Source organism: Dendrobates tinctorius, unplaced genomic scaffold (assembly GCF_039654945.1).
Source record: "Dendrobates tinctorius isolate UK_male_01 unplaced genomic scaffold, ASM3965494v1 ptg000103l, whole genome shotgun sequence".
Classification (NCBI taxonomy): domain Eukaryota; kingdom Metazoa; phylum Chordata; class Amphibia; order Anura; family Dendrobatidae; genus Dendrobates; species Dendrobates tinctorius.
In genome coordinates, this window is record NW_027361771.1 from 43,859,645 (window position 1) to 43,881,795 (window position 22,151).

Below are 22,151 nucleotides of genomic sequence, written 5' to 3' on the forward strand. Positions count from 1 at the left end.
ATATCCTATTAACAGTTTTTTTGAACTGTAATTCCACCTATGTAGTATATTTGATTGACTGTACATTATGTTGTAAACAGTATATAGGTTGTACAACGGGAAAATTGAGGAAAAGAATCAGAAGACATATCTCTGATGCTATTAACCCCTCCAGCTTCAATCCATCAGCGGTCTCCAGGCATTTTTCACAACATCATTCTGGCAATTTTGATAGCTTCAGGTTTAAAGCAATAGAGTTAGTAACACGGTCTACCAGAGGGGGCGATAGAAAACGTAAACTACTTAACAGAGAATCTGCTTGGATTTTTACCTTGGAAACTAGGATGCCAATAGGCTTAAATAATAGACAAGATTTAATTAGAATATATTAAAAATCCTAAAATTATGATTCTTATGCTAACAATTATAACCTGCTCTGTCTGAAGTTCCTAAATATATGTTTTTTTGAGTAAACATTATATTATGGAAGTATTGTGGAGGATAACATGAAAAAAATCTCTGTATATATATTCTGTTATATCATGTATTGTAAAATATTTGTAAAATGTTTGGAAAAATTACTGCTAGCGTATTAGCTTCAGTTAGGGTTAACACTTGTTTTTAAATAGTTAATCTTATAGGTGGATGCTCACAAGTGTGATCTATTAACGCTTAATCAACTATAGCACCACCTATCTTAGGATCTTTTCCTTCATATATCCCAGAAAAATAGCAATGTGTATTATGGCAATGATAAAGGTTTAGCCGAAACGCGTCTTGCCGTGCGCTTTACAGCAGTAATTTTTCCCATCCCTGCCTATATTCATAATATGCTGCTATGGATAAATATTTTTAATCTACGTTTGAAATAAAGAAAAAGATTTTTTACGTACTTCAAACCTGGCTCGCTGGATTCATCTCCTTTTCGCATTTATTGTTGGCAAGAGCTCCTGTCATTTATCCGTTGCTGAGAGCCTATACAGTATAGCAGCTTATGGTTTGAACCAACTGGGTAAGCTGGCATTTTTTCCTTTTTTTGTCACCACCAAAACACGCTATTAACCTGCAGATGTGGGGTGTATCTTCTGGTTAATAGCCTTATTAACGTGGCCGCACTTAGCCGAACGCTGTGGTGAGAAAACTAACTTTATCCCCCCCGCAGCGTTCCAGTCACGGGCGGCGCCGGCTCTGGTTCAGTCACAGCTCTGAAGACAGAGAAGCCGCACCCCGGGCCAAAGGTGCAGTTACAACTACCGTTCTCTATACTTAGAGCAATGCCTGAACCAACGCCAGCACCGTAACTGAAACCCGAACACTGCCGGGGCAATGACGTTCATTTTTCTCCCCTCAGCGTTCGGCTGAGTCCGGAAACATTAATAACGTTATTACCTTGCAGATTAATACCATATCTGCAGGTTAATAGCGGTGTTTGTGGCAACAAGTTCCCTTTAAGTTATTTGCAGTAATAATAGAAAAAAGAATGAGTAGACAAAACCTGTGTATTGTTGTCATGGTCATTACGGAATTATTCAGTGAATTGATTACCATGGCTATATCAGGGGCACCTGTCTTTCCCCAGAGGGACACCTTCTAATTACTGTCTGTCTCACACTGTGTGTAGGTCTATACTGTTATGAAGAAGACAACTGATGTAGCAGAATGACCAGAACCCACACCACATCCCACGGTTTCCACCTCCGAAAACAATGAGCAAGAGATCCTCAAACTCTGCACCAAGGTCATTGAGCTGCTGACTAGAGAGGTGAGGCATGTTGGCACATACTACTGGCACATGAACGGAGGTGGCTGTATCTCTGAATACTTTCTTCTGCCCTATACTTGAAATAGTTTAGTTGTTCCAATGTGTTGCCTCTGTATGGTTTTATGTCTTCTTGGACGTTTCATAAATTACATTGATGATTTTAGAAATACTAGTTTACATGGACATTGTCATTTGCTTAATACTCCTTTCTTTTCCTTTACAGTATGGAGCATGGGGATGTTTTTCTCAAGGATAATGAACCTATCGGTATGAAGATTCCTATTGTTATAGTCCTGTAAATTACTCTCTAAATGGTTGTGGGCTAATTTTATATGTTTCCTGTAACCATTTCTTGTAATTCTTTGTCCTGCATATTAGCGAGGCTATAACCCAAACTGATTTATATCCGTTATCCCTATTTTAAATGGAATGTCATGTTATATTATCTCCTTACAATTGAATCTCCTCCATTGTATTATTATTGCTTCATTTATGGTTTTGAAATCATCTTGTTTTAGTGTTTAGAACTGATGTTAAAAATGTTGCCTGCAGAGTTTTTTTTTTTTTTTTATGTTAAATGCTGGAAGTAAGCCAGGAAACAACAAAAAAAAATTATTAACCAGGGTCAAATGTTGCAACTCCCGATCTGATGCTCTACAAGTTCCACTGGTCTTGATGAACCAGTTTTTACTACAGCGGTCACAAATTACTGTACCTGGAAGAACAGGCAAGCATAGGATGGTGTAGTGTGGCAGTGTTCACACCATGCGGTAATGAGGCAGTGACCCAGTAAAGGTCAAAGCAAAATGTCTTTAATGTCCAAAAAAACTCACAAATGAAAAGCAAGCTGTATCGTCTGGATCGCAGCCGAGGCGTCAAAACAGTCCATATCCGAGACCGGTTGCCGTGGGCAACTGCACCACCGTGTCACGCATAGGGGGTGCCAGGTGTTCACTTCCCTTGGCTCTGTGTTGACTGCACACATAAGCCAGATGTTGCAGAGCCACCTGCACTGCAGCTTGCAAATGAACACTGAGGCTGTGTTCACACGTAGCGGTTTTTTTTGCGGTTTCTTGCGCGCGAAAACGCAAAAAAAACCCCGCATCCCATGCAATCCTATGGGATTCCGCAAAGCTGTGCTAATGCTGCGGATTTTTCCGCTGTGGAAACGTATAGCGGTAAAATCCGCAGCATGCTCATTCTTTTTGCGGAATCGCGGTGATTCCGCACCCATAGAATTGCATTGAAATGCTCATTTTTCACATGTGGCTATGCCCACCATGCGTGAAGTGAGCGCTCAATGTGTGGATGGTACCCAGGGGAGACTCTCCTCTAGGCCCTGGGTACCATAATCCTGTGAAAAAAAATAAAAATATTGTTATTCTCACCTTCCGACGGCCACCGGAGTCCTTCCCGCCTCTCGCCACGCTCACAGCATCTTCCAGTCCCAGTAATGCTTTGCGCGAACGACCGCAATGATGTCGCGCTCTTGCGAGCGCGATGTCATCGCAGGTCCTTCGCACAAAGCATTACTGGGTTCGGATGATACCGGGAGCTCCCCAGAGCAGATCGGGAGCGGTCGGAAGGTGAGAATAACGTTATTTTTTATTTTTTTTTATTCTTTTTTACATCCTATATTTTACTATTGATACTGCATAGGCAGCCTCAATAGTAAAAAGTTGGTCACACTCCGTCATACACTATGTTTGACGAGTGTGACCAACCAATCAATTTTCCAACAATGCTACAGATCGCTTGGAAAACGCTAGCATTCTGCAAGCTAATTACGCTTGCAAAATGCTAGTTTTTTTGTGGGAATTCCTCATGCGAATTTCCCGCGATTTTCCCGCGGCAGGGAGTTGCTGAATTGCTGCGGAAATTTCCGTGGCAATTCCGCACGTGTGCGCATAGCCTGACACACCCAACCTTTTCTGCAGCGTTTTTAAATGTCATGATTAAGAGCTAGTGTAGCTCGAAACACGTCTACCATTATCATGTTTTTTAAAATTTTTCCTTTACATGTTTTAAACCACTAATAAATGCGATGTTTTATGACTTTTGCGGTTGCTGGATTTTCCCTTTTTTCATGATTTTTAAATGATATCTGTGACCATGGGCCACTTGTAACACCTGGCTGGAGAGAGTGAACAGTCCCAATACCATCCTGTAGTTGACTCCAAAAATAAAAGCCCATGCCGGTTTTTCTTAAATCTGCCTCTGACAGATAGCTTGTCCAAGACCAAACTTACTTTTATTCTGCACTGCAACCACTGCCATGTCTGTGACTGCAAAGTACTCCAGCGGTCTCAATACGCTTCTATGTGCATCCTGGGGGAGATATACCGTTCCTCGCATATAATTCCCCTCACTGCCTCACAATGGACAATATCAGAATGGGAACCTTGGGGCTTTGGTCAAGTGAAAATATCCTTTTATTTATTTTTCATTTCCAGCATTTGAGAATCAAATGGCTCTCCTGGACAACCACTTTAACCTCTTTCTGCCATCTGATGTAATATCCCGTCCATGTGACCTGGGACTTAACTCCCATGGACGGGATAGTACGTCACATGCGATCAGCGGCACTCACGGGGGGAGCGCTGCTGATCGCGGCCGGGTGTCAGCTGATTATCACAGCTGACACCCAGCACTATGTGCCAGGATTGGTCACGAACCACCCCCAGCACATTAACCCCTGGCACACTGCGATCAAACATGATCGCAGTGTACTGGGGGCATAGGGAAGCATCGGGTAGGGAGGGGGCTCCCTGCGTGCTTCTCTGAGCCCCTCGGCACAGCGTGATGTGATCTCGCTGTTCCAAGGGCCTCCTCCCTGCAGGCCCCTAGATCCAAGATGGCTGCGGGGGCCCTAGGGATCCTGCAGGTAGGCGGCTTTCTCAATGCCTGCTCAGAGCAGGCGCTGAGAAAGCCTCCTCAGTACCTGTCAGATCGCTGATCTGACAAAGTGCACTGCAAAGTGTCAGATCAGCGATCTGACACTTTACAGTGATGTCCCACACTGGGACAATATAATAAAGTTAAAAAAATAAAAAACATCATATGTAAATATATTTTTTTTTAAAAATCCTAAATAAAACAAAAAAACCCTAATAAATCCTTTTTTTTGTAAATAAAAAAAAATAAAAATGCACATATTTAGTATCGCCGCATCCGTAACGACCCACTCTATAAAACTGTTCGACTAGTTAACCCCCTTTAGTGAACACCTTAAAAAAAAAAAGCCAAAAAACAAATGCTTTATCCATCATACCGCTGAACAAAAAGTGCAATAACACAGGATCAAAAAGACGTATATAAATAAGCATGGTACCGCTGAAAATGTCATCTTGTCCCGCAGAAAAACGAGCTGCCAGACAGCGTCATCAGCAAAAAAAGAAAAAAGTTATCGCTCACAGAATAAAGCGATGCAAAAATAATAATTTATTGATATAAAATTGTTTTTATTGTATAAAAGCTCCAAAACATAAAAGATATAAATGAGGTATCGCTGTAATCGTACTAACCTGAAGAATAAAACCGCTTTATCAATTTTACCACACGCGGAACGGTGTAAACGCCCCCTCCCCAAAAGAAATTCATGAAATGCTGCTTTTTGTTCATTCTGCGTCCCATAAATCGGAATAAAAAGGATCAAAAAATGTCACGTGCCGAAAATGTTACCAATAAAAACGTCAACTCGTCCCGCAAAAAATAAGACCTCACATGACTCTGTGGGTCAAAATACGGAAAAATTATAGCTCTCAAAATGTGGTGATGCAAAAACTATTTTTACAATAAAAAGCGTCTTAGCGTGTGACAGCTGCCAAACATAAAAACCCGCCATAAATAGTAAATCAAACCCCCCTTTATCACCCTCTTAGTTAGGGAAAAATAATACAATTAAAAAAAATGTATTTATTTCCATTTTCCCGTTACGGCTAGGGTTAGGGCTGAGTTTAGGGTTAGGGGTGTTTTGGGGTTAGGGTTGGAGCTAGAATTGGGGGGTTTCCACTGTTTGGGCACATCAGGTGCTCTCCAAATACAACCTGGCATCCAATCTCCATTCCAGCCGATTCTGCGTTGAAAAAATCAAACAGTGCTCCTTCCCTTCCAAGCTCTGCCATGCGCCCAAACAGTGGTTTACCCCCACATATGGGGTATCAGCCTACTCAGGACAAATTGCACAACAACTTTTGGGGTCCAATTTCTCCTGTTACCCTTGGGAAAATAAAAAAAATTGGGGACAAAAATATAATTTTTGTGGAAAAAAATGATTTTTTTTATTTTCACGCCGGGGCATTATAAACGTCTGTGAGGCACTTGGGGGTTCAAAGTGCTCACCACACATCTAGATAAGTTCCTTGGGGGGTCTAGTTTCCAAAATAAGGTCGCTTGTGCTGGGTTTCCACAGTTTAGGCACATCGGGGGCTCTCCAAACTCGACATGACAACCGTAGACAATTCCATCAAAGTCTGCATTCCAAAACGTCATTACTTCCCTTCCGAACCCCGACGTGTGCCCATACAGTAGTTTTTCCCTTCCCCATGACAGCACCGCACATGATGGTATCCGCCCCCAGGAAACAGGAAACCTGTAGCAGAGATAAAAGAAGATAAAAGAAGGGGGCGGCACCTCTCCCCAGTTTGGTTTCCTGTTTCCTGCAGGCAGATGCCTGTGGCGTACTTCGTACCTTCAGGGGGATCCCCCTCTGACGATAACCGACGGGAGGCCGAGGTCCACGGGGAGGGAGTAAGCGGCTGGGCGCATCGAGGAGGCTGCAGCGCGTGTCCCATCCCCATATAAACACACAGAAAAAAAAGGAGTCTGTATATCCATATTAAAAAATTACCTCACTATTTTATTGGATAAATTATATCAAACATTAAGACAGAAAAGATAGTATAAAGTCATGGTAGAGTGAAATAATGAGATACCAAGGTGAAACACTAGTGCAGTATTCCAGACAATAGGGTATTTAAATTTAAAGATTTTGTATTATGCATGTCCCATCCCCGCTGGACTCCCCGGCGGCCGCTCCTGTCGGGAGGCTGAGCCGGGGGAGGCGTGTCCACCACGACGCTGGCGCCGACTGAGTGGAGACGACTTCCGGTTGCGCCGGACGTGACGTCATTCGCCGGGGGAGATGGTGTGCTGGACACTTCCGTGAGAGAGCGGTTCCAGAAGCACACACCCCTCCTCCACATAAATAAGCTGAGGCGTGGGGTGCCACTGGTCCTTGCGGGCTGTGCATGACTGCTCTTGTCAGATCGCTAAGCAGCAGAGCCAGGACCAGCAGGAAAGAGGCACCAAGCTTCTCCAGATGGCAGACCCAGAAGCCGAGATGCGCGCATCGGTGGAAGAACCGAAGGCTACCGGGGTACCCAGAGGGTTCGGGTGAGTGCCTTTGTAAGGCAACACATTTATTAACGACTGCCCTATGTCATGTCTCTTTAGGGAAAGGCCACATCAAAACAGAAGAATAAGGAATGTGCATTGTGCAAAAAGACCTTAGCTAAAACTTATGATAAGCGACTCTGTCGCTCTTGCATTAAGAAAACAGTGGCCGAAGAGTCACCGTCCCTATTTCACAGCATTAAATCAATGATCCTGGATCAAGTAAAGACAACTGTAAGAGACGAGCTGAAGGAGCAAACCATACTTAGCTCCGCCAAACCCACCGCAACTCCGACCTCACCTCCTCCCCCTCCTACGGAAATTGCTACCGATATAGACTCAGAGGAAGAGCAGGGAGAAGTAGGCCCCTCTGATAGCTCAGACCTGGACTCCTCAGATGAGGGAGAAGGGCGTCCTTATTTTCTATTCAAAGCTATTGGAAAGTTGCTTAAACTTGTAAGGTCCACCATGGGGCTTGAAATGCCTAGAGAGCCGCGGTCTGGTCAAGATTCTATATTTAGTAATCTAGAGGGAAAAAAACGCAGAGTTTTTCCCTTTTATGATAAACTGCTAAATCTAATTAAAAGAGAGTGGAAAAAGCCCAACAAAAAGATGTCCATACCACAGGCACTGAAACGTAAATACCCGTTCGACGAAGAGGTATGTGAAAAATGTGAAAAAGCTCCCAAATTGGATGCTGCCATTGTTAGCACCTCCAGGGGAATAGCATTGCCATTTGAGGACATGGGCGCCTTAAAAGATCCCCTTGACAAGAAAGCTGATGCATTTCTAAAATCTGCTTGGGAGGCGTCCGCAGGGTCATTTAAACCGGGCGTAGCCGCCACTTGCACAGCGCGTGCTATGGTCAAGTGGTTGGAGGAATTAACTGAGCATATAAAAAATAAATGCTCAAGGGAGAGACTGCTGGAAGCAATACCTTTCCTACAGAAGGCGGCGGGATTCCTGGCTGACGCCGCAGTAGATTCCACATTCCGTCCGAGGTGCCGCCCGTGCATGCGCCCTTTCAAATTCAGGTCGCAGAGCACTTTGGTTAAAAAATTGGACAGCAGATTTCCAATCAAAAGTTAAACTCTGTGCCGTCCCTTGGGAGGGTCAGTACCTATTTTTTTTTTTTTTTTTTTTTAATTCGTTTATTGAACAAAGAGAATGCATAACATACATATTGGCTTATGATAATAAAATACACACATAGCCCTTCAAGTATAAAGAAAGAACAGCCGGTTATACATTGTGAAGCATGTATATCAGTTGAGTTTCACAAGCTTTTATCATATTATTCATTCGGACAATAAGGAAATTCCTAAACTACAACTACATCAACTGGTGCCTACTACTGTGCAGCCTAATATCTTATATTATCTCACATATGATGTCTCAATTTTGCAAAGTAAGGTGAGAGGAATTCCACCTCTCCCAGATCTTCTCAAATTTGCCCGGGCATCCCCTATTTTGATATAGCGTACGTTCGTATGGAACAATCGAGTTCACCAAGTCAATCCACATTCTAAGGGAGGGACATGAACCCCCCCATCCACCATAGTGCCAACACCTTCCGTGCCATAAATAGTGTTTCACGCAGAAAAATTTTGTTATAATGACCCCAATTCTCCTCATCCCATACCCCAAACAAGCAGACCAGTGGTTCAAGAGGAACAGGGACCTGCATCAAGGATGACAAAAGCAAGGTCACCTCTTTCCAGTAATGTAAAATAATGGGACATTGCCAGATCATGTGAACAAAATGCGCATCTGGTGAATGACATCGCAGACATTCTGATGATTGAAGTCGACCCATCCTGAAAAGTCGTGTTGGAGTCAAGTATGATTGATTAATTATATACAACTGCATCATTATCATTCTATTATTAATAGATGGTGATACTCCAATTGGAGACTCGAGGATCCCCACTCCACTCCCTGAGTATCAGGGATGAGTCTCTCCCATTTCCTTTTAATACAGCTTATAGCAGATTACGTTCCCACCGACAGCATGTACATGTATAAAGAGGAGATGAGACCCTGGGGACCCTGCGAATTAAGGATTCCTATCAGAGGTAGAGATAGTCCGGTCCACACCCTTACACATCTTATGTGTGATTTGAAGAGCCAATCTCAGCTGTAAATAACGGAAAAACTGGGATCTCGGAATATCATGTGCAACCTGTAATTGCTCAAAAGACACCGAGGTCCCCTGGTCATACAAGTCTCCCATCGAGGAGACATTATGTTGCATCCAAAAATCAGTGGATGGGTGGTTCAGTAGTTCCGGGAAATAATCATTATTCCACAGGGGCATTTCAGCTATAAAATCTTTAAACCCAATCACTTTCTTAATCTGTCTCCATACTAATCGCGCTAGTCGGAGCAAGGGTAGTAGACAAGGGACATTAGTCCTCTCTAACTCAAGGAAACCTAGTGGGCAGTCAGTTCGTGCAGCATGGAGTAGGTGGCTTTCAGAATTGAGGAGGCAACAACCCGGCATCCATTTATTTAACGCTTTAGCTTGCCCAGCCAAATAGTATAAGAAAAAATCTGGTAACGCCGTGCCACCTCCCTTTTTTGGTCTCTGCAGGGTGGTCAATTTAAGTTTGGGCCTAGTTTTCCCCCAGATGAAAGATGTGATCTGGGAATTGAGATTTACAAAGAAGGATTTGGGTACCGCTACGGCACTATGCTGAAGGGAGTAGCTAAGCTTGGGGAGTAATATTTTAATCAGGTTAATACGTCCGGCCACAGACAGCGGGAGTTTGCTCCAAGTTGTAAATTTCACTTTAACTAGTTCCAGCAGTGGGTGAATATTGAGTTGTGAGTCAAGCGTACTATTTTGAGATATGTATATACCCAAATATTTAAAACTAGATACAATAGACAGCGAGGAAAGAGCTTCTAGCTGGGGCATTGGGGCATGGGAAAGGGGTAACAGAGCGGACTTCTCCCAATTTATATATAGAACTGAGTATTTACTGAATCTATCTATAGTGGCAATTACTTGTGGTAGAGTCTCCTCCGCTTCATCCATAAATATCACCATATCGTCAGCATATAGACCAATGGTATCTACCCGACCCGCTATATTTATACCCCAGAAGAAGACCTAATACGTATTTACAGTGCCTCAATCGCAAGGGCAAATAGGGCCGCGGAAAGGGGGCACCCTTGACGAGTCCCCCTATGTAATGGAAAAGACTAAGACACAAAGTTATTCACTATAATACGGGCTTTGGGCTTCATACTGTATATAGTATTTTGACCCATTTTTTAAATTTATCACCAAAGCCATATCTTTGTAAGCACGCGGAGAGGAAAGGCCATTCAAGAGAGTCAAAAGCATCTAGCGATGCCAGTGCCTACTTGTTGTCTGGCATTAGGGAGCTATATTGGGCTATTGACTGGACCCGTCTGATGTTAATGGAAGTGTTCTTACCAAGCATGAAGCCTGTTTGATCAGAATGTATAAGGCTCAATATAATCGAATTCCGTCTGGTAGCTAGAATCTTAGTGAAAATTTTATAGTCCACATTTACTAACGAGATAGGGCGGTAGGATCAACATTCCAAAGGGTTCTTCCCTCCTTCTTAAGCACTATGATATTGGCTTTGTAAAATTATTCAGGCATAGATTTCCCTTCCCAAATTCCCCGAAATACTTTAACCAAAAGTGGCGTTAACATATCCCGATATTTCCTGTACAGTTCAATAGGGAATCCGTCCGGCCCAGGGGCCTTCCCAGAGGCCATGTCCGTTATGGCATTTTCTATCTCCTCCGCAGTAAATTCAGTGTCCATAAGGGCTCGTTGTTCAGGGTCTAATGTAGGGAATGTCACATCTGACAAATAGTCTAAACACCCCAAATTGTCGAAGTCACTTTTAGATTCATATAATGACCTGTAATAATCGTAAAAACAGCCAAGTATTTCTTCGCTTGAAGATACTAATGAATCATCCGGCTTACGAATCTGTAGTATTGTGTTTGAGGTGTTGTGTTGGCGCACCAAATAAGCTTAGAGTTTGCTTGCCTGGTTTCCCCGCTCAAAATAAGATTGGCGAGTTAAGAATAGTTTATGCTTGGACTTAGTGTCTGTATATTGAGTGGGTCAGTACCGATTTGGTAAAGCATTAGACGAAATTTTGGAGAAGGCGTCTGATAGGAAAAAGCTATTTCTACCCCCCTTCCCTAGGCGCCGTTGGAATGACGCTCGCTCGTCCTTTTGTGGATCAGGGAATAGAGGGAGCTGAAGCCGGATGGACGATAGGGCCATATAGGGCAGACCCTAGAGGGAAAGGAGGGACAAAGGAATCCTCTTTAGTAAAGCACCCGAAATCTGATACCAAACAATGACGCCAGAATACCAGTGGGGGGAAGGCTCCGGTTTTTTGTCCATCAGTGGGTAGCATTACCCGCCTCAAAGTGGGTAACCGATCTGTTATCTGAAGGACTGCGACTAAACTTTCCGAGCATTCCGCCGCAGCGGATAAAAATGAACCCAGGTGGCTAAAAAGAATCAGGCCACACTAGAAAAGGAGGTCCAACTCCTCATACAAAAAGTACTAATAAGGGTACCATACCACCAATTAGGGAAGGGGTTCTACAGCACTCTGTTCCTTACCCAAAAACCAGATGGGTCACTAAGAACAATATTCAACCGGAGAGCCTTGAACCAATACATCAGAATAGAAAAGTTCAAAATGGAGACCTTAAGGTCAGCAGTGAAGTTACTCGACCCTGGCTGCTACATGGCAGTAATAGATCTCACCGATGCCTATTACCTTGTGCCAATATGGGGGGAACATCAGCAATACCTAAGATTGGTAGTGGAGAACTACAGTGGCAGATCCTATCCGAACCAAGGGAGGGATCCTTACAACCTAAATCGGAAGATTATCCTCTCACCTCAAGTTCAGGAATCGTTAACATGGTGGCTGAGCACCGAAAACTTAAACGGAGCAATACCCTGGACTATTCAAAACGAGGTAGTGCTGACCACGGAAGCAAGTCCAATGGGTTGGGGGGCACATGTAGGAAAACGAATCCTACATAAACAGTGGGAGCCCTCGATGAGGACAGCATCCTAAAGAATTGGCAGCCGTGAGGCGGGCCCTTCTCCAAGCAAAAGAAAGAGGTTCAAGGGAAACATGTCGCAATATTATCCGACAACAACACGGCCATAGCATACATTAACCGGCAAGGGGGTACAAGATCACCAACCCTGATGGTAGAGGCCAGGGAACTATTCACATGGGCAGAAAACAACCTCTTGTCCTTGTGGGGTACACATTTGAGGGGAGCAGACAACCATCTAGCCGATTTTTTAAGCAGTCATGTGTTGCACCAGGGAGAGTGGTCCCTAAATTGCAAAATATTTAGAGAAATCTGTGCCACCTGGGGCACGCCGGAGGTAGAACTGTTTGCTACAAGAGAAAATCGGAAAGTAAGCATGTTCTACTCTCTAAACCCAAGAGAACGTCCAGAAGGGGTGGATGCACTACTACACCACTGGAGGTTTCGTCTAGCCTATGCGTTTCCCCCGATCCCATTGATCCTGGTAGTCTTAAAAAAGATTCGGGAAGACAAAACTCAAATAATCCTTGTCGCGCCCTTCTGGCCAAAAAGGGCATGGTTCACCTGGCTCAGACGCATGTCTATCTCGGACCCGTGGATCCTCCCAGATATCCCGAATCTCCTATACCAGGGCCCAGTGGAGGATCCTCGGGTTCACAGACTCCATCTCACGGCATGGAACTTGAGAGGGGACTCCTTCTAGCAAAAGGGTTCTCAGCTCCATTGGTGACCACCCTGCTCGCCAGCAGAAAAGAGGTAACCTTACGCAAATACCAAAAAATTTGGGAAAAATTCTTGCAGTTTATATGCCGGCATTTATCCAGAACAACCCAGGAAGTCCCGATAAAAGAGATCCTAGAATTTCTCCTAAAAGGGCTAGAAAGAGGATTGTCCACAAGCACCATAAAGGTGCAGGTATCTGCCCTGGGTGCGTTTGATCAAAAACTTGCCGACCACCCCTGGGTCTATAGGTTCATTCGAACCTCCTTTACAACCAGACCCTCGAAATTGCTGACTAAGGTAGCTCCCTGGGATCTAAATTTAGTTTTAAATGTCTTGACATCTTCTCCTTTAGAGCCTATTACGTCAATCTCAGTAAAGGAGCTAACATTAAAAACAGTACTCCTGGTAGCCATGACTTCAGCTAGGCATGTTTGCGTGCTACAGGCTATATCTGTAAATCCCCCATACACTTCCTTTCTGGATGACAGAGTAATCATAAAAACTGACCCGGCCTTCCTACCGAAGGTTAATTCCAAATTCCACAGGGACCAGGAAATAATTTTGCCCTCGTTTTGTCCCAACCCCAAATCCCAGGGAGAGCAGACCTTCCATTGTCTGGATGTCAGACGTTGCCTGCTTCAGTATATAGAAGCCTCAAAATCATGGCGACAGTCATCAGCCCTTTTAGTCTCCTTCCAAGGGACAAACGGGGGTAAAAAAGCTTCAAAATCAACCATCGCACGATGGCTACGCATGTGTATTGCACTAGCTTACTCTTCAGGTCAGTCTCCCCCACTGGGTGTAATGGCTCACTCTACACGGGTCATAGCCACATCATGGGCTGAAAGGGCAAATGCATCTGTAGAACAGATTTGTAGAGCAGCAGTATGGTCTTCACCATCCACTTTCTTTCGTCACTATAGACTAGACCTGGGGCTCTCAAATCTAGCCTTTGGGAGAAAGGTATTATCTGCTTTTGTCCCACCCTAGGAGTCTCTTCTATCTTTTCCTCTCATGTGCGGCGCTGTCATGGAGAAGGGAAAAAATTATAATTACTTACCGGTAATTTGATTTTCCAGAGCCATGACAGCACCGCATTGATTCCCGCCCCATCTTGGTGATGGTGGTGTGATGCACTAAAATATGTTTAAAACTGTATAGATACGTATATAGATATATATAGATAGATATAAAAAATAAAAAAAAGCTGGATATTAGTAACTTTGTCATATAACATATACGTGAACTAATAAGGCGGTTACCTTGCATACTCTGAAACAAACTGGGGAAAGAGGTGCCGCCGCGCCCTTCTTTTATCTCTGCTACAGGTTTCCTGTTTTCTGTGGGCGGATACCATCTCTCATGTGCGGTGCTGTCATGGCTCTGGAAAATGAAATTAAGTATCATTTTTCTCCCACATATGGGGTATCAGCATACTCAGGACAAATTGGACAGCAACATTTGGGGTCCAACTTCTCCTGTTACCCTTGGGAAAATAAAAAAATTGGGAACTAAAAGATCATGTTTGTGGAAAAAATATGATTTTTTTTATTTTCACGCCCGGGAGTTATAAACTTCTGTGAAGCACTTTGGGGTTCAAAGTTCTCACCACACATCTAGATAAGTACCCTGGGGGGGGGGGTCTAGTTCCCAAAATGGTGTCATTTGTGTAGGGTTTTCACTGTTTAGGCAAGTCGGGGGCTCTCCAAATGCGATATAGCGTCAAGCCTATTCTGCATTGAAAAAGTCAAACGGCGCTCATTCCATTCCGAGCTCTGCCATGCGCCCAAACAGTGGTTTACACCCACATATGGGATATCCGCGTACTCAGGACAAATTGCACAATAACTTTTGGGGTCCTAGTTCCCTTGGGAAAATACAAATTGGGGGTGAAAAGATCATTTTTGTGGAAAAAATGATTTTTTTAGTTGTACGGCTGTATGTTATAAACGTCTGTGAAGCCCTTGGGGGTTCAAAGGTCTCACCACATAACTAGATAAGTTCCTTGGGGGGTCTAGTTTCCAAAATAGGGTCACTTGTGCGGGGTTTCCACTGTTTAGGCACATTAGCGGCTCTCCAAACGTGACATGGCGTCCGATCTCAATTCCATCCAATTTTGCGTTGAAAAAGTCAAACGACGCTCCTTCCCTTCTGAGCGCTGCCATGCGCCGAAACAGTGGTTTCCCCCAACATATCATGTATCAGCGTACTCAGGACAAACTGCACAATAACTTTTATGGTCCAATTTCTCCTGTTACACTTGGTAAAATAAAAAAAATAGGACCTGAAGTAATTTTTTTGTGGAAAAAAAGTTAAATGTTCATTTTTTTTTTTTTTTAAACATTAAAAAAATTCCTGTGAAGCACCTGAAGGGTTAATAAACATCTTGAATGTGGTTTTGAGTACCGTCAGGGGTGCAGGTTTTAGAATGTTGTCACTTTTGGGTGTATTCTATCATTGAGACCCCTCAAAGTGACTTCAAATGTGATGTGGTCCCTAAAAAAAAAAAAAAAAAGAAATCGCTTGTCAACTTTTAACCCTTATAACTTCCTAACAAAAACAATTTTGGTTCCAAGATTGTGCTGATGTAAAGTAAACATGTGGGAAATGTTACTTAAGTTTTTTGTGTGCCATATCTCTGTGATTTAAGGGCATAAAAATTCAAAGTTGGAAAATTGTGAAATTTTCAAAATTTGCGCCAAATTTGTTTTTTTCGCAAATAAACGCAAGTTATATGAAAATTTTACCACTAACATGAAGTACAATATGTCACGAGAAAACAATGTCAGAATCACCGGGTTCCATGGAAGCATTCCAGAGTTGTTACCTCACTAGATGGTGGCCCGATTCTAACGCATCGGGTATTCTAGAATATGTATGCAGTTTATTTATGAAGATTTAATAATAATGCAATAATGCACCCCCCAATGCTGATATGTATGGTTCTCTCACCCCCAATCCTGATATGCATGGTACCCCTCACCCCCCAATCCTGGAATGCATGGTCATCTCACCCCCCAATCGTGGAATGCATGGTCATCTCATCCTCCAATCCTGGTATGCATGGTCCTCTCACCCCTCTTTCCTGGTATGCATGGTCCTCTCACCCCCCTTTCGAAGTATGCATGGTCCCCTCACCCCCTTTCCTGGTATGCATGGTCCTCTCACTCCCCTTTCCAGGTCACCACCTGACAGCACGCTGGAGGACGTCCTTCTTATCCACAGTGGGACAGGAAACCACGAGAGCTTAAAAGGACCCTCCCCCTGCCACCCTTCAGTGTTTTTCCTGTCCCACTGCCGTTCCGGGCAGATGGTTAGGATCGGGGGGCCCAGCCTTTCCCTTCCTACCTCAAGACTTCTGCAGCTGACACCCGCCAAAGGGTCCCTCAGCACACTTAGTGCAGCGCTGCTCCTGGGAGACGGGGTTGCTTCCTCCTGTCGGGGGCTTTCGACTCCAGACGCCGCCGCTGATGTCCCTGAGCTCGGGCTGCCTCTATGGATTCCACTGGCTCCAGAAGCGGGTCCTGGGAATAGTTCACCGCAGCAGGGCATCCTCCGCAGTCCGGACGCGGCACATCGCTCCCGGCACAGAAGGAGGGGAGCGGGCAGCTGGGAGCCTGCAGCGTCACAGGCGGCCGCATCACTTCCAGTTGTGGCATCACAGGCGGCCGCGTCACTTCCAGTTGCGGCATTAGGTCGCGTCTCTTCCGGGTCGCCGCCGTCAGACGTCATTTCCGGGCCGTGGCCTGTATAGGACCGGATCAGGACGAAGAGCGGCGTCTTCTCCAGCTCTGGAGCGGATTGGACAACGCGGCGTGCCACAGGAGGCAGGACGCGGTCAGCAGGCAGTACAACAGCCCAAGCATTCCTCCCTACCAGACTATGGAGGATCAGGCGAAGACTGAGACGGGCCAGAGAGTCAGGGTCACGTGAGTAACCTCAAATAAGGTCACTGCAGGGCCCCAGAAAGGCAGATCCCCACAGGACGCATATTTTATATGTTCCAGGGGGGAACCTCCACCTCAGAGAGAAAGGAGCCCAGGAGGAAGGATAAGGAGTGCCCAATTTGCTCTAAGAAGCTAAAGGACACGTGGCAAAAAGCCCTCTGTGATGCTTGTACAAGACGCATAGTGGGGGAGGAGCAAGCTACACTCATGTCTAACATGAGATCGATTATAAGGCTAGAGGTGCAGGCTTCGGTGTCAGGCCTTGTCGTCCCCCAGACCCCACAGATGAACCCCCAGGTATCCAGGAAAAGGCAGAGGGAATCGGACACCTCATCTGAGAAGATCCTGTCTGAATCAGAGGTGGAAGAGGAAGAGATCAGAGAGCCCCCAGAGAAGGGGATTCATCCGGGGATACGGATGAGCTGTTGGGAGCAGTACGGCAGACTATGCAGATCGAGGAGCCCCCGGCAACTCTCTCAGTACAGGACGAGATGTTTGGGGGGGCTGCGCTCCCAGACCTCGATGGTCTTCCCAGTAAATACCCATATACGAGCGATGATATTAGAGGAATGGGAAGAAGCGGAGAAAAGACTGACTATTCCCAGTGACTTTAGACTTCGCCTGCCGTTTGACCCATAGGAGGTCAAGGTCTGGGAGGAAATCCCCAAAATAGACATCCCGGTAGCGAAGTTATCCAAAAAGACCGCTATTCCTTTCGAGGACTCCTCTAACCTAAAGGAGCCCTTGGATCTGAAGGCAGATGGGCTCTTAAAGAGGGCCTGGGAGAGTTCAGCAGCAGTCATAAGAACCAATATAGCTGCAACATCAGTAGCGCGCTCCATGCATCTTTGGAAAGATGATTTGGAGGAGCACCTGTCAGATAGAACTCCAAGAGAAACTATCCTAAAATCCCTTCCCTTACCAAAGTTAGCCAGGGCTGCCACTAGGAATTTCGTGGCCCCATACTGGCAAAATTTTCGGGGCCCCCTTTAGACTCCGCCCAGGCTCCATCCAGCCCCGCCTCCACCCCTCGAACTGTCCACAGTCCCACCGCTCTCTCTTGGAAAAACTCCACTTCTCACCTATCACACATTAACAGTTCCCATCACCAGGTCACACATATAGCCAGCAGCTTTTGCTTTGGCCAAAAGATTGTTTTAAGCCGCCACCATAACATGGTAGATACTTTTGGCCAGGCCTTACTCTACTGTAACCTATTAAATATTTGTTAAAATATGCAATACAATTTAGGTATATTTTTATTTATTTTTCAATTTTTTAAAATGACCAATAATATCACATACAAGGAACAAATACCACCGCACCATGTCCAGACCACAACTTACCACCACATACAAGGAACAAATACCGCTACACCATGTCCAGACCACATATTACCACCACATAGTGACCTATAATAAGACATACAAGGAACAAATACCGCCATACCATGACCAGACCACATATTACTACCATAGTCACCGAATAATATCACATACAAGGAACAAATACCACCGCACCATGAAAAGACCGCAAATTACCACCACAAAGTGACCAAATAATAGAATATACAAGGGACAAATACCACTGCACCACGCCCAGACCACATATTACCACCACATGGAGACTGAATACTACAATACTGACATTAATAAAAAAAAAAACATAATACTATGACCATAAGAGACATTATACACACAAGATCTGTACTTAGTATGCAGTGTCTGTGTACAGGTAATATAGTGATCAATGACATTATACACAGGAGCTCTGTATATAATGTACAGGTAACACAGTGATCACCGGTGACATTATACACAGGACCTCTGTATATAGTGTCAGTGTACAGGTAACACACTAACTCACCAGTGATGTCTCTAGGTGAAGTCCTTCATCTTTGGTTTTCATCTTTCATCCAGCACAGATCGCCATCACGTCTTCCAGCCAGGACTTGTCTCTGCAGGAAATAACACAGTTATCTAGAGCTCCGCTTGCAGAACACATTACTTATTTTTTCCCAACTTCTACATTACACCACATGAAGAAAAAAAGGCGACATAGTATCACTCTACACAGTAACAGGACCGCCCCCCCACTTACAACAGTAACCTCAAGAAAATAAAATAAATACATCACTGCAGTAATAATATCCCTTAATTAGCCCCTATGGTAATAATATCCCCCATCCTGACTCCCGTGTGTCTCATTCCTGGCTTCAGCCATATGTTCTCCCATCCCACCCTCATCAGTATCCATTCTGCCCCATATGATCTCCCCTCCTGACCAATCTGTCTAAATCGTATCCATCCTGCCCCATGACCCTGCCCCATCTGTCTCCAATCATGCCCGGTGTCTCACATTCTGCCCCCTCCTGTGTCTCACTGTCACATTCTGCCCCCTCCTGTGTCTCACTGTCACATTCTGCCCCCTCCTGTGTCTCACTGTCACATTCTGCCCCCTCCTGTGTCTCACTGTCACATTCTGCCCCCTCCTGTGTCTCACTGTCACATTCTGCCCCCTCCTGTGTCTCACTGTCACATTCTGCCCCCTCCTGTGTCTCACTGTCACATTCTGCCCCCTCCTGTGTCTCACTGTCACATTCTGCCCCCTCCTGTGTCTCACTGTCACATTCTGCCCCCTCCTGTGTCTCACTGTCACATTCTGCCCCCTCCTGTGTCTCACTGTCACATTCTGCCCCCTCCTGTGTCTCACTGTCACATTCTGCCCCCTCCTGTGTCTCACTGTCACATTCTGCCCCCTCCTGTGTCTCACTGTCACATTCTGCCCCCTCCTGTGTCTCACTGTCACATTCTGCCCCCATGTCCAGCATTCTGCCCCAGTGTCTTGCATTCTACCCCCAGCGTCCAGCATTCTGCCCGCAGCGTCCAGCATTCTGCCCCAGCTCACAGCCTGCCCCCATGTCCAGCATTCTGCCCCCAGCGTCTAGCATTCTGCCTCAGTCTCCAGCATTCTGCCCCAGCTTCGAGCATTTTGCCCCATGTCCAGAATTCTGCCCCAGCGTCCAGCATTCTTCTGCCCCATGTCCAGCATTCTGCCCCGTCTCACAGTCTGCCCTCATATCCAGCATTCTGCCCACAGCATCCAGCATTCTGCCCCCAGCGTCCAGCATTCTGCCCCATGTCCATTCTGACCCCAGCGTCCAGCATTATGCCCCATGTCCAGAATTCTGCCCCATGTCCATTCTGCCCCCAGTGTCTAGCATTCTGCCCCATGTCCATTCTGCCCCCATGTCCATTCTGCCCCCAGCATTCTGTCCCATGTCCAGCATTCTGCCCCCAGCATTCTGCCCCCAGCGTCCAGCATTCTGCCCCCAGCGTCCAGCATTCTGCCCCCAGCGTCCAGCATTCTGCCCCCAGCGTCCAGCATTCTGCCCCCAGCGTCCAGCATTCTGGCCCCAGGCCCCCTGGATAGCCGCTCTCAAAAAAAGAAAAAAAATTCTTCTTACCTTGTTATCTGGCTGTGCTCCAGCGGCGAGGCTCCCTCCCTCTCCCAGTCCCACGTGGCACACTGACTGAATGAGGAAGTGGAGGAGCAGAGCAGTGTGTGACGTCAGGTGAGGGCGGAGCTGTGGCTGGACCATTGTGCAGGGGGGGATTTCGGCGCTGGCTGGACCATGGTGCGGGGGGGGGCCTGCCCGAGGGGCCCGGCAGGCGCTGAGTCTGAATTTAAAATAAAGCTGCAGAAGCCTGAATAAAATGTAGGGGGGCCCCAGCGCGGATCGGGCTGCCAGCGAGGTCGGGCCCCTCTAATCACCGGGCCCCATACACATGTAAGGCCTGTCATGCCCTGATGGCGGCCCTGAAGTTAGCTACAGGGTTTTAAGCTGACGCCTCGGCAGAGTCCGTCAGATTCTCTGCCAGAAGTCAGTCCCTGTCCAATGCAGCCAGAAGAGCCATCTGGCTTAAGAGTTGGTCAGGGGACATGCAGTCAAAGAATAAGCTTTGCTCAATTCCCTTGTCGGGGGGAGGGATTTTGGGCCTGTTCTCAATGATATTTTAGAGAAAGCTTCAGACAAGAAGGGGTTCCCTGAAGAGAAACGCAAAAGGTATCAGCCCTTTCGTAGACCCCGTTATGATCAGAAAACGGACTACAGAGGGAAGGGGAAATCGGGACGATGGAGCTACCCCAAGGGGGGAGAGAGCATAGGTAGAAATAGAGATACCATCTTCTCTGGCTCAGGGTCAAGCTCCCGAAGAAAATGATGCCACCAGAGTAGGGGGGCGATTGCTCAGGTTCCTGATGGGATGGCAGGAGGTTTCCACCAGCCCCTGGGTTCTACAGGTCATCTCTCAGGGGTACAGGATAGAGTTCGACTCCCTTCCCCCGAACAGATTTCTAGTAACCAGCTCTCGCCTCTGTTCAGCTTCCCCTATGTGGTTGGATATCCAGGACCTCCTGGAGATGTCTGCAATCATTCCAGTAACCGCCCGAGAAGAGGGGAGAGGACACTACTCGAGCCTCTTCTCTATACAAAAAACCATCTGGGCAATCCAGAATGATAAATCTCAAACCCCTAAACAGGTGGTTAACATACAAACGGTTCAAGATGGAATCAATAAGATCCACGATTCCCCTTCTGGGAAAGGGAGTGGTAATTACCACGTTCTCATCTACCCAGACCATCAAAGATATCTCAGATTTGCAGTCGAAAGGGATGGCAAGATCTACCATTATCAGTTTTGCTGCCGCCCGTTTGGCCTAGCGTCAGCCCCAAGAGTCTTTACAAAATTGATGGTGGAGGTAGTGGCCTACCTAAGGGGTCGAAACATCACGGTAGTCCCTTACCTAGAAGACTTCTTTATCGTAGCAGATTCAGTAGCTCAGCTCAGAGTCGACTGTCAGTCTTCGATCTCCACACTGCAGAAGTTGGGTTGGATCATAAATTGGTCAAAATCAGATCTAATACCCAAGCCCAGAATAAAATTTTTGTGTGTCATGCTAGACTCAGAAAGAAGAATGTCTTATCTGCCGAAGGAAAAGCAAGCCAGCATGCCGAAGAGGATTCGTCAGTTCTCAAGGAACCGGGTCTCGATCAGGGACGCAATGAAGATTCTGGGCCTGATGACCTCTTGCATTCCCTGCGTCATGTGGAGTCAATTTCACTCTTGAGATCTACAACGGGCAGTCCTAGCTTCATGGGACAGGAGGCAGAACTCGCTAGACAAGACAACTTAGTTATCTCCCCGAGTCAGGAAGTCTCTGGTGTGGTGGACCATTCCGAGAAATTTACAGGCCGGTGTCTCGTG

General features: G+C 45.8%; 1 protein-coding gene across 3 annotated transcripts in view; it reads left to right on the forward strand.

Moving 5' to 3' along the window:
* LOC141100098 (uncharacterized) overlaps positions 1–22,151 on the forward strand; it is a 102,320-nt gene that overhangs the window by 73,359 nt on the left and 6,810 nt on the right. For all 3 annotated transcript variants that reach the window (XM_073588319.1, XM_073588321.1, XM_073588320.1), the window contains 2 exons: positions 1,601–1,741; positions 1,965–2,008. In XM_073588319.1, coding sequence (XP_073444420.1) covers positions 1,966–2,008 — 43 coding nt within the window. In that variant the 5' untranslated portion in view covers positions 1,601–1,741; position 1,965. The remainder of the gene's footprint in view (positions 1–1,600; positions 1,742–1,964; positions 2,009–22,151) is intronic.